At 43.4% G+C, this 12,493-nt stretch overlaps 1 protein-coding gene across 8 annotated transcripts in view; it reads left to right on the top strand.

Annotated features, from left to right (window-relative positions):
- Positions 1 to 12,493, top strand: part of SHLD1 (shieldin complex subunit 1) — a 106,524-nt gene that overhangs the window by 66,632 nt on the left and 27,399 nt on the right. The window contains exons 3-5 of one of the 8 annotated variants that reach the window (XM_055544244.1): positions 3,723 to 3,808; positions 3,932 to 4,021; positions 11,693 to 11,796. The exons of 3 other annotated variants lie outside the window; for them this stretch is intronic. In XM_055544244.1, the coding sequence (XP_055400219.1) occupies positions 3,723 to 3,808; positions 3,932 to 3,973 (128 nt within the window). In that variant the 3' untranslated portion in view covers positions 3,974 to 4,021; positions 11,693 to 11,796. Of the gene's footprint in view, positions 1 to 3,722; positions 3,809 to 3,931; positions 4,022 to 5,983; positions 6,433 to 11,692; positions 12,020 to 12,493 lie in introns of those variants that run through there. 4 more of the 8 variants (XM_055544242.1, XM_055544246.1, XM_055544248.1 and 1 more) reach the window with 4 other exon arrangements.

Consider the following 12,493-nt stretch of genomic DNA (forward strand, 5'->3'; position numbering starts at 1 on the left):
TCTACCACCTGCCTCTGTCCCCAGATGCCCCAGTCTGTTACAATGACTAATTGTCTGTGTTCCTATTTAAGGCTATTCCTTCCACTCATGTGCAATTCCCATCTTATCTCTCCTGCTCACGGGCATCACACCTCCAGTTATCTCTTCTCTCCTGCATTTTTGATTTCCCCCTCTTGACTGGTTCATTCTTTGTAGCATAAAATCTCTCATCTTTAATTTGACTCCTTATTGCCCTCAACTACTGCCCCCATTTCTCTGCTTGTCTTTGTAGCAAAGGGCTATGAAAGAGGAGTCTAGCTTGTCTGACCCACTCTCTTAATTCTTCCTAATTTCTCTTCAACTCACGCAGTTGGGGCTTTTGGCTCACCTCCCCACCAGCCCTCCCCTCCCCTACCTCCACACACCACACCCCTGCTCTTCTTGTGGACTTATGGTGTCTTTTAACTCTCAAATCCTGTGGTCCATTCTCAGTCCTCATCCTGTTTAACCAAACAGCACGGTTGATGCAGCTGGTCATCCCTTTCCTGGACATCTGTTCTTCACTTGGCTTCTGGGACACCCCTTCCTCTTGCTTCTTCTCCCCTCTCATTGGCTGCTCTTTCTCAGCTTCTTTTGTTGGTTCTGGCTCTTCTTACTGCTTCTAACCCCTGGAGCATCTCAGGCTCAGACTTCAGGCCTCTCTCCTTCACCATCTGCCTCATCCCATGATGATGTCTTTTAACTCCTATGGTGCCAGCTTTCCCTGAGCCCCAGACACGTACATTCACCTACCTACTCCATAGCTCTAGATGGCCATCTAATAAGCACCTCAAACTTCAGTTCAAATCGAACTCTTGATCCCCTTCAAACAGATGAACAAACAGCTCAACCGCTCACCTAATTTTCTTCTCTTCACCCAGTTCCTCAGTCCTCAAACCTATCCTTTGTGTCCAATACAAGCTGTCCCACAGGCTCTATCTCCCAAATATGTTCCAAGTAGGGCAGCGTCTCACCACTTCCATCACTCCACCCATGCAATCCGCCATCTTACACTGACTCTGCAGTAGCTTCCTAACTAATCTCCAGTCCCTTTCTTGCCCTCCTTAATTCACTCTCCATTGGCACCCAGAGCAACCTTTTCCTAAACTGTCAGTTCTGCCACTTAACTCTCCTATTTAAACACTTCCAGTGCACTTAGGACGTAATCCAAGTATCTTCCATTGGCCTCTGGGCCCCATGTGATCTGGCCTCTCCCTGCCTGGGTATATCCCCTCCTCAGCCACTTCTCACCAGACATACACAAGCACATCCCCACCTCTCAGATTTTGCACTTTTAGGTCCTTTAGCCTGCAATGTTCTTCCACTGGAACATGTTTTGTTCCCTCATGTCCTGCAGATCTCTGCTCAAATATGACTTTCCCAGGAGCCTTGTTGGCCCACCCCCTCCATCCTGGCCTTATCATCCACATCGTTCTCTATCCCCTTCCTCTGCTTTATCTTTCTTCCTGGGGTTTATCACGGTCTCCAGTTAAAGTCTCTGCTCCTTTATTTTCTGTTTTACCAGGGGGAACATAAGCTCCATGAGAGTAAGCACTTTATTTCTCTTATTCACTGCTGAATTGTCAGTATCTAGAATTAATGCCTGACACAAAGCAGCTACTCAAGAAATTTGTGTTAAGTGATGATTGAATTAATATTCATCTTCTACCATAATTGAAGAACTATGTTTTAAACACTGCAGTAGAGATCTGGGATGAGTTATTAACCTGTGTGTCTACTTTTTTCCTTGATCTAAAGTGTCATTTCCTATATGAAGCAGTAGCAATGTAGAAATCTACAAGATTCAGCCCAAGTTACCATCTTGTGCAAGGATCTAAGGCCTACAGCCATCTACTGCCTAGTTTTGCCCTTTAGTCGAGAGAACTGGAGGTGCTGCTCTGCACAGTGGCTGTCAAATATAGTTTAAAGTGGACTGGAATTTTGACATGAATTTTACCCATGATCATGGCTTAAGTGAAATGAACCTCTTCGTGGAAAAGGAGAGGGCTTAGGGAATCAAGTGAGTTGAAAACAAGTGGTAACTGAAAGAGAAATATTACCAGTCATTGAAAAGAAATTAAAAGAAATCCGGATTCAATATTTTTAAATAGATCAGAAATATAAGAAACAGATTTAGTTAAAATTATATACATTGGTATATAAATTGACCAAGTGTGTAAGTCGCTCAGTTGTGCCCAGCTCTTTGTGACCCCATGGACTGCAGCCCACCAGGCTCCTCTGTCCATGGGATTTTCCAGGCAAACACATGCCATTTCCTTCTCCATAAATTGACCATGCTGCTGCTAAGTCGCTTCAGTCGTGTCTGATTCTGTGTGACCCCATAGACGGCAACCCACCAGGCTCCCCCTCCCTGGGATTCTCCAGGCAAGAACACTGGAGTGGGTTGCCATTTCCTTCTCCAATGCAAGAAAGTGAAAAGAGAAAGTGAAGTCACTCAGTCATGTCTGACTCTTAGCGACCCCATGGACCGCAGCCTACCAGGCTCCTCCATCCATGGGATTTTCCAAGCAAAAACACTGGAGTGGGTTGTCATTGCCTTCTCCGAAATTGACCATATCCAGCCTAAAAAAAAGATCTCTTTCCCAAACTGAGATTTTTAAGGGAATATGCACCTATAGAAGAATTTAATGATGAAATCTCCACTACAGTGTGGATTGAAGTGTGTGTTTTCGCAACTGCTGCGGTCATCAGAGACCTTATCTTCCTTTTCAAAACCACCAGATTGCTAGCGTGTTATAAATGGGGAGTCAGTGCCCCTTGTGGGGTCTTAAGAATGATGTCCACACAGCCACACTCTGAGATGCGTATGAAATGAGAGGATTTATTATACTCACAGTGCTAGAGGAGGGAGGCCCTCAGGCTGGGCAGGAGGCCATGTGGGAGGAGCACTCAGGGAGCAGACTCAGCAAGCAGGTCGGGGGCTGAGAACGAACGAGCACCCAGGGTCAGGTACGGTCTCCACACAAGTGAAAGGTGTGAAGGGATTTTATTGGTGCGTTTGAATGTCACTTGGTCACAGTCAAGGGAGGGCAAGAAGGGACCAGCCTTGTCACACTTGCATCTGGTTGCCTGGCAGGTGCTTGCAGTCTGTGCTTGGGGGTGTTGAGGCATCAGGAAAATAGGAAGGTTTAAAAATTGGCAATACAATCAACTAAACCACATCCCTGTCAAAGTCCTTTATGGAATCTCCCGTTATACCCCAAAGAGAGGGTGTCCTCCTTTAAAACAAATTAGAAGGTTGAGCCTGAAAGGATAAATATTCACGGTAGTGTAGGTTTTCTTGGCTCCTGTTAATATGAATGTATGGAACATTACTGATTAACCAGTGCCATGTGCCAACTGCCTCCTCTTGCAAGTTGAGTGTACACACAGTTGTGGCAACCTGCCTTAATGTAGAGGAAACAACCGCAGAAACGGATCGTTCTCTGCAGCCCCATCTTTCCTGTGCCTGGAACCCCACCTGAGGATGTTCAGGAAGAACAGAATAAAGGAGAGGCCCATCAGTGCTCTCAGCAGCTATAGTCTGACACCCACCGTGTGGCTGCAGGCCCCACCACGTGGCTGCAGACTGCAACAAGTTTCTAAAAACTTGTTATTGCACTCATCCTTACTATGTTGCCACCCACCGGGCAAATGCAAAGTCTGGTTAGGGAGCATTTTCTCTTCCTCTCTTTCTCCCTTAGGAAAGGAAAGTGGTTGCTGTGGAAGTTATTTGAGCAAGGATCAACTGAAGCGACTTAGCAGCAGCAGCAGCAGCAGAGTTAAGATGGTGAGATGCCATTTAAAAGAAGTCATGGGATGTGCCCTGTTACACTTCACAGAGCACTGTTGATTTCATGACCTCATCTGCTGCAGGAGACTCGAAACAAACAAATTGTTGTTGTTGTTTTAGGCGCTGAGTTGTGTCCGACTCTTGCGATCCCATAAACTGTAGCCCACCAGGCTCGACTGTCTATGGGATTTCCCAGGCAAGAATACTGAAGTGAGTTGCCATTCCCTTCTCCAGGGGATCTTCCTGACTCAGGGATTGAACCCACATTTCCTGCATTGGTAGACAGATTCTTTACCACTGGGCAACCTGGGAAGCCCTAAACAAACATTATTGACTAATATTTTCCTTACTGTATAAGTTTGTTCTGAAAAGTGGTTATCATTCATCTGAGTGTGTTGAAATCATAGTTTTCATTTTCTGGACCAGTAGGGGTTGAGATGTGAGTGCCATTGGAGGCTCCCCTGGGCTGGAGGAAGGAGGAGGCTGCCCTCAGGGCACAAGGCACACAGCCACACTGTGTGAGAGGCCCAAGGCCAGCTGGTGTGCAGGGCTTTTCTTTGCCTTCATTAGTTGTGAACTTGGCCACAGGTTATTTTTCAGATTTCTCTTTTGGTTCTCTGTTGGTGTTTGATCAAGTCATTTATTCTTTTCAGATGGTAACAAAATATAACTAAACTCTCAGTTGTTGAAGGTCCTACAGGAAAAAGTATCTAATCTTATCAACTCTAACCACAATTCTCCTTTTTCCATATTGAAATAATTATGTGATATGTGTTTTGATAATGTGAGGTTTCTTAAGAACATAAAATAATTATGGTTTTATGAGAAAACTGTTTTTTTTTTTTTTTTTTTAATGGCCGCATCACAAGGCTGGCAGGATCTCAGTTCTCTAACCAGGAATTGAACCTAGGCCCTCGGCAGTGAAAGCCCAGGATCCTAACCACTAGGCAACCAGGGAATTTCCAACTGACTGTAATTTATTTGGACATGGTCATTTTTTATTTTTTTAGGATTTCTGCCCAGGATTCTACATTGTCACTGAGGCAGAGTTCGCATAGGGTTGCAAGATTTTCTTCAGTAGCCTTACTTCAGCAGTCTACCCAGATGGCTTTCCTCAGAGTTTTTAGCACCATTGTCTTGCCTTCTCCAGGGTCTGGAATTCTGACGTGTCCTTCTCTGCCAGGCAGAGCAGTCAGTCTAGCACAGAGGTTGAGAACATGACTCTAGCACTAGACTTGCCTGGATTTAAATTCAAGCTTCACCACTTACTAGTTTGGCATGCCTTTTTAGGAAGTTCTAAGAGTTAAGTGAGCTTTGTTAGAGCCTGTGGAATCGTGCCTTGGCACATGGCAGAGTTCACATAAGTGCTATGGTCTATGGCTAGTCTGGCATCCCACCTCCCTGACTCTTCTCCGTCATCATGACCTTCCATGGTCCTCTCCTTCTGCCACAAGGTTCTCCCTCTCTGCATTTGCCTGTGATGCCTTCCTCAGTCACCTTCCAATTTCCTTGCTGCATGACTGAACTAGTTCAAGTCCTGGTGAGGAACAGATAACTCAACCCAACCAGATAATCTGAGGAAAGCTTACGAAAGCTTACTAAAGCTGTGAGCAAGGGTGACGAAACCACAGGGGAGGCACGGCCAGGGCCTGAGAGCTGTGGTAGGTGGGCTGAGTTGTGAGCTTAGAGGAGGGATGTGGTCAGCCCATGACAACCACCCAGGAAGGGAGCCAGGGAAGTGGTCCCATTTCACCTTTCTCCCTCCTTGCATCTCCTGCCAGGTCTCCCTTTGGTTCTCAACCCCAAGGCAGAGGGCAAGAGTGCCCATCTGTGCAGTCCATGTGGTCAGCCTCCTGAGGCAGAGCAGGGTGGAGCCAGCTAAAGAGTGCATCTAGACCAGAGGGTGGGTGGAAAATGTCCACATAGTGCCCTTGGTCCCTCTGCTCCACAGCTCCCACATGGCCTTGTGTCATGGTGCCTTGTTGTCTGGCCCATACCCATCTCTCCACCCATAAGCCCTCCTGTCTCTGCCCTCATACCCAGCACTCTGGTCCCCTCCCCTGCCACTTGACCAGTCTGCTGGCTGCCCATAAAACATGCCATGACCTGTGTACCATTTTTAAACTTTTCATGCTCATTCGCTTTCTCAGGAGTGCTCTTCCCTCCTCCTAGGTCTGGAGAAGTGCTGCATCTTCACTGCATCTGGCCTGGATATCCTTGCTTGTTCTCTGCAGTCTTCCCCTGCCTCCAGTTAGATTCCCTTACAGCCTCATTACAAGGGCAGTTCATGTTGTGGTGTGCAGGGTTGTTTGTGGGACCGCTTGCTCTGTAGACTTGATTTTCCACTCTTCGAAGAGAGACCGCACCATGCTCAACTCTGCATTCCTTTGTGGGACCTCCAAGTAGTTGAAATAAAAACAAGTGCTCACAGGGAACTCTGCTCAATGTTATGTGGCAGCCTGGATGGGAGGGGAGTTTTAGGGGAGAATGGATATATGTCTATGCGTGGCTGAGTCCCTTCGCTATTCACCTGAAACTATCCCAACGTTGTTAATTGGCTATCAGTTCAGTTCAGTTCAGTTCAGTCACTTAGTCGTGTCCGACTCTTTGCGACCCCATGAATCGCAGCATGCCAGGCCTCCCTGTCCATCACCAACTCCCAGAGTTCACTCAAACTCACATCCATCGAGTCGGTGATGCCATCCAGCCATCTCATCCTCTATCATCCCCTTCTCCTCCTGCCCCCAATCACTCCCAGCATCAGAGTCTTTTCCAGTGAGTCAACTCTTCACATGAGGTGGCCAAAGTACTGGAGTTTCAGCTTTAGCATCATTCCTTCCAAAGAAATCCCAGGCTGATCTCCTTCAGAATGGACTGGTTGGATCTCCTTGCAGTCCAAGGGACTCTCAAGAGTCTTCTCCAACACCACAGTTCAAAAGTATCAATTCTTCGGCGCTCAGCTTTCTTCACAGTCCAGCTCTCACATCCATACATGACCACTGGAAAAACCATAGCCTTGACTAGACGGACCTTTGTTAGCAAAGTAATGTCTCTGCTTTTGAATATGCTATCTAGGTTGGTCATAACTTTCCTTCCAAGGAGTAATCGTCTTTTAATTTCATGGCTGCAGTCACCATCTGCAGTGATTTTGGAGCCCCCCAAAATAAAGTCTGACACTGTTTCCACTGTTTCCCCATCTATTTCCCATGAAGTGATGGGACCGGATGCCATGATCTTCGTTTTCTGAATGTTGAGTTTTAAGCCAACTTTTTCACTCTCCTCTTTCACCTTCATCAAGAGGCTTTTGAGTTCCTCTTCACTTTCTGCCATAAGGGTGGTGTCATCTGCATATCTGAGATGTATAATTGGTATAATTGGCTATACCCCAAAACAAAATAAAAAGTTTTTTAAAAAGTGCTCAAAAAAATTAGTTATATTGAAATGACTAAGGGAAAGATGCAATAAATATCACCTAGATACAGATGGCATTAGTTATGAATAATGGATTTAGTATATTTATCACCTGGTTAACTATCCCATGTCATATATAACCAAGTCCATCTCCAACCCCATTTCCCTACAGTATCCAGATTTAGTTGCTGTAATATTCTCTGGGGCACCCTATATATCACTTGTTAGAATTTATCTGTGGAGTTACTTATTCCTTGTTTGCCTGGTGGGCTGCAGTCCATGGGGTCACTAAGGGTCGGACATGACTGAGCAACTTCACTTTCAGTTTTCACTTTCATGCATTGGAGAAGGAAATGGCAACCCACTCCAGTGTTCTTGACTGGAGAATCCCAGGGACGGGGGAGCCTGGTGGGCTACCGTCTGTGGGGTCGCAGAGTCGGACACGATTGAAGTGACTTAACAGCAGCTATATCTTTAGCTCCATGAGGGCTTTATCTGTGTCATTCATCGCAGAATCTCCAGGCTGTAGGACAGGGTATGGTACATAATTGATCCTTCACAAATATTTGTTGAATGAATAAACATATTGGTCACAGAACTCTGTGGCATGTTGTAATCTCAGGAGGCCAGCAGAGTAGGGATTCTAGGTGCCATGGAAGGATCCATGAAGTTCCTTTCCATACTCTTTGAGTCATTCCTCACTGCTTTAAGGGGTCATTTCCGTATGACCCCACTCTCCCATCAGTAGAGCAACCACCCTTTCTTGAATGGGAGCAGGTCTTGTACCAAGAACAAACTATTTTTTCCTTCAATATTCATAGGGATTACTGGGGGAAATTTATTTCCCTGAAATTATTCTATTTCTCATTTCTCTTATTGTGTTTGTTTGTAGTTTCATTTGTTGGTACCAAGCAAAATATATTTGATTGTTATTTGAACCATTTCAACCCTACTCAATAATACTAAAAATATGTAGTAATCATTAGCATGTCTTATAATTGAACATTGGCATCATTTTACATTATTCACTACTGTAATAGTCTAACCAGATTTTCTTACGAATGAATGACTTCAGGGAGTTCTTTTTAAAGGTCACAAGTGATGTTTGATAACCTGAAAAAGATTGATTTTTGGAAACAAGTAGCAACATGGCCTGGAAGCCTTAATTTGTTTAAGTCCTATCATTGCTCAATAATCTTGTCATCTGGTATTTTCCCAAGGTTTAATATAACAACAACAAAAAAATGTTCTGGAAAAGAAATTAAACTTGGAGTTTGAGATAATAGAGCTTATATGAAGCATATATACTGGAAATATTTTTTAAGACTCAAAAGCAAAATAAAAAGCAATTAGTTAGGAGGGACTATCTAAGTAGGACTGTCTAAAGTGAAAACCTGTAAAAATTGCACAGATGGACTTCATAAATTTTGGAATTAATAACTCTGGGCCTCCACTGTAACAGGTTTTTAGTGGTACATCTGTTGCAAACTAATTGCCTCTTTTCTGCCTGATAACTGAAGTTTAGGTTTGGGGCTTTTGCAATAGAAGCAGTTAAAAGCTCAACATTGTCATGTTTTTCCATTAATTTACCAGTGAGTGGTTGGGTTTATACAGATAATTTGATTTATTTTGAAGATAATTGTAATTATAAGTTTGCTTTACTAGACAGCTTGTCCTTTATAATATAATTTGCCTTTAACAACAGTGCAATTTCATCTGCCCTTCTTAGTTTTAACAGCCTTTTCTTTAGGAAAAAATAAGTGTCGGCAGTGTCTATGAAGATGATATTTTTAAAGTAGATGAAAATAGAGTGGTTTGAGGGCTCACCATCTTCGGTGATAGATCAGATCTGGACAGACCTGATATGAGACCCCATCATTATGGTCAGGAACAGGCCAAACCAGAGTCAGGCCCTTCACTCTCATATATGCTATGACACCTACTTTCAGGATTTCTAAAAACTGAACACTTGTATACTTGGTCACCCAGCAGTTCCGCTCTCAGATACATGTGTGTCTCATTCATTCAGAGAAACCATTGAGCTACCAAGGTGAAACCACTTCAACTTAGCTGTGATCATTCTGTAGAGAACCATGGGAATTTATCCAAATCCCCATTTCCTTTAGGAGCTGGGTCTGGAGTCCTGGTTCAGTGAATTCGTTATGGCACCTCTGACTCTGTTCTTACAAGCTCTGATTACAGCGGTCATCAGAAGAACGTGGTTTAGCTTTTATAGTGCTCTCGGTGTTGTATTTTTTTTTTTGTATCTTTCTTGACTACAAGTTTGTTGAGGACAACAGCTCCACCAGGGTCTTTTGTTTCTCTACGTAGGGTCAGGCATTTGGTGCACATTTAATAAATATTTGAGGGGAATTCCCTGGCTGTTTAGTGGTTAAGACTATGCTTCCAATGCAGGGGGTCCAGGTTCCATCCCTGATTGGGGAACTAAGATCCCACATGCCTCGGTGTACCGCCAAAAAAAAGAACACTTAGTAAATATTTGACAAATGACTGTTGTCATTGAAGAGATAGAAAGATGAACAGAGACCATGCCTGAGCCAGAGCCAGCATTTGCTTTTAAGTGATAACAGTTGTGTTGCTTCCTTTGAGTTGTCTCAATTTGATTTCTTTAATCCCTTTGATCTCTCTCTGTATAAACATTTTCTTGTTTACATGTTTACTGTAGAAGATGGAAAATATAAAAAACACAAAAAAGAAAGAAACTCTTGCTATTTTGCTATATTATCTTCTTTTGCTTTTCTTCTAATGCATTGCTTTCAAGTTTCCTGTCCTCCTGTCCCCCTATTTTTTTTTTAATTTCCTAAGAGTAATGGAAATAAGTCTAGAAGAGACTACTCTACATTTCTAAAGGATTCTTGGATAGAGTAGAAACTGCATGTGTTTCTGTTTTGGTTTTCTTTACTCTCCATGTGTGAAGGGGTAGCTTAGATGAAGTGCTGGGCCATAGAAGAGTGTGTCATGATATTTAACTCAAGCTTCTTCTTATCCACTGCTTTATTTTTGAAGTCAGCATTGCTGGTGGGTGCATTATACTCCAAATTACTGAAAAGACATAGAGTTCCAGGATAGCATTATTCTGCTTACTAAAATACTTAATAGTATTGTTCTCAGTCTCATCTTGAAAGCAGGATGAGATCTTTTAGATTTTTTAGACTTCAACATCTTTTAGCCCTTAACATCCCATTGATCCTAGTTCTCTGCTTAAGAATCTTAGAGAAGGTCTACTTCTCCAGGTTGAGGTTTCTAGGCACTTGTCTCAGTCTGTGCTGTTCTTTGTTTCTGGAACCCCTTGGTCATTGCCTTCCCTTCCCTTGTGCTGTGTGGCTGACGGTCTGTCCTCCTGCCATACCTGGAGCTCCCACTCCCCACCCGTCATCCCCTGGGTGTACGCACCATACAGTGCTCTTTGTTGTTCAGTCTCTCAGTCATGTCTGACTTTTTGAAACCCCCTGGATTGCAGCATACCAAGCTTCCCTTTCCCTCACTCTCTCTCACAGTTTGCTCAGACTTATGTCCACTGAGTCAATGGTGCCATCCAACCATCTCATTCTCTATCACCCCCTTCTCCTCCTGCCCTCAGTCTTTCCCAGCATCAGGGCTTTTCCAATGAGTCAGTTCTTCCCATCAGGTGGCCAAAGTATTGGAGCTTCAGCTTCAGCATCAGTCCTTCCAATGATTATTCAGGGTTGATTGCCTTTAGGATTGACTGGTTTGATCTCCTTGCTGTCCAAGGGACTCTCAAGATACAGTGTTTTACACTTTCTTTTTCCGCTTAAAATAGTCCTAAAAATAGACTCTTCTGCTTCAGTTTTTTTCCTCCAGATTCCTCAGAGTTTTGTCCTGAGTTTCTTTTTAGATTCTTAAAGTATTTAAATTGTACTCATTTAAATGAGATTGTTCATTGGTAAGAAAAATCACGCCTCTAACTCTGACAGACAGTTTCTTTTGACCTTTAAAATAACTTAATGGGAACATGGTTTGTTCAGCTCAGCTCTGCTTGGGGGGTTTCATGACATTTGCATCATCTCTAAGCTTCTGCTTCACCCTGTTATTATAAATGATTGTCCTGAACAGAGTCCATCTAATATGGGTCCTGTGGTGTGTGTGTGAGAGAGAGAGAGAAATACACACACACACACACACACACACACACACACAACATTATAGAAAAGTTAGTTCTTGTGGAAATAGTTACAGAAAAGAGAAAAAGGTTAAAGTTTGGATTTGCACCATTATCATTTCTGTTTTGTCTAACCCTTGACCTGAGTGGCCCTACTGTTCTTTGCCTGGAACCCCATTCACCTAAGATGTGTCTGCTATTCTTGGCACTGAGGAGACAAAACTTCACGTGTGTTTACATTTGATTCCCTTCATCTTTGTGACCCATGGAATGCAGATATCTGCTTAAGGGTGAGTTTATACATGTGGTGTTTATGCCCTCATTTTCAGGAAGGTGGTGCTCAGTTTTGGGGAAAGCAGATTGGGAGCTACTATTCAAGCCCAAGCCCTCTGGAGGCCAGAACCGAACCACCTGCCGGGAGGAAGATTTATGGTGGTGTTTTCCCTCACCCAGGATGGGTGGTTCTCCTATCCTGTATACAACTTTACAAAGTTAAGGAACAAAAATTGACAGTGAAACTAATTGTGTGTAACTTTAGAAAAGGAATCATTATCCAATTAGGTTACATTCTAATTTGACTAATACTTTTAATAAAATAGTTTTTTAACTAAAATAGTATACTGTCATTATAGAAAACAATCTACAGAATGTAGATGATGAGGAGAGCAACAATAAAGAAAATGAGAATCATTGTTTATCAGGTGTCTGGCCTGCTCTGCTTCCTTCCATCCTCCAGGTCAGACACCGTTGCACAAAGGTCTACAATAAAAAGACTTGCCTTAAAAAAAAAAAAAGACTTACCTTATGCTTTTAACACCACCACCTTGAACTTTAAGCCCCTTTTTTATGAACACTTGCTACCCTCTCTCTGGACACAGGTGGTATTCTGCAGACACAGTTTGGAAAACAAGAGAGGTTCAACTAGTCACACAGCCGGCCAGGGCCTGAGCTGGAGCCAGACACAGTTGCCTCCCTCTACCTACCACCAGCTTACCAGATTCTTTCCACTACTTGTTTTGTTGGTGTTTTGAGATTGTTCTTTAGCATTAAAATCTAGAGCAGTATATTAATACATTCTGTTTTATTCACTAAAACCATTTTCCCCAGGCTTATGTGGGGCACATGTACCA

This window comes from Bubalus kerabau, chromosome 13, assembly GCF_029407905.1.
Source record: "Bubalus kerabau isolate K-KA32 ecotype Philippines breed swamp buffalo chromosome 13, PCC_UOA_SB_1v2, whole genome shotgun sequence".
Taxonomy (NCBI): Eukaryota; Metazoa; Chordata; class Mammalia; order Artiodactyla; family Bovidae; genus Bubalus; species Bubalus kerabau.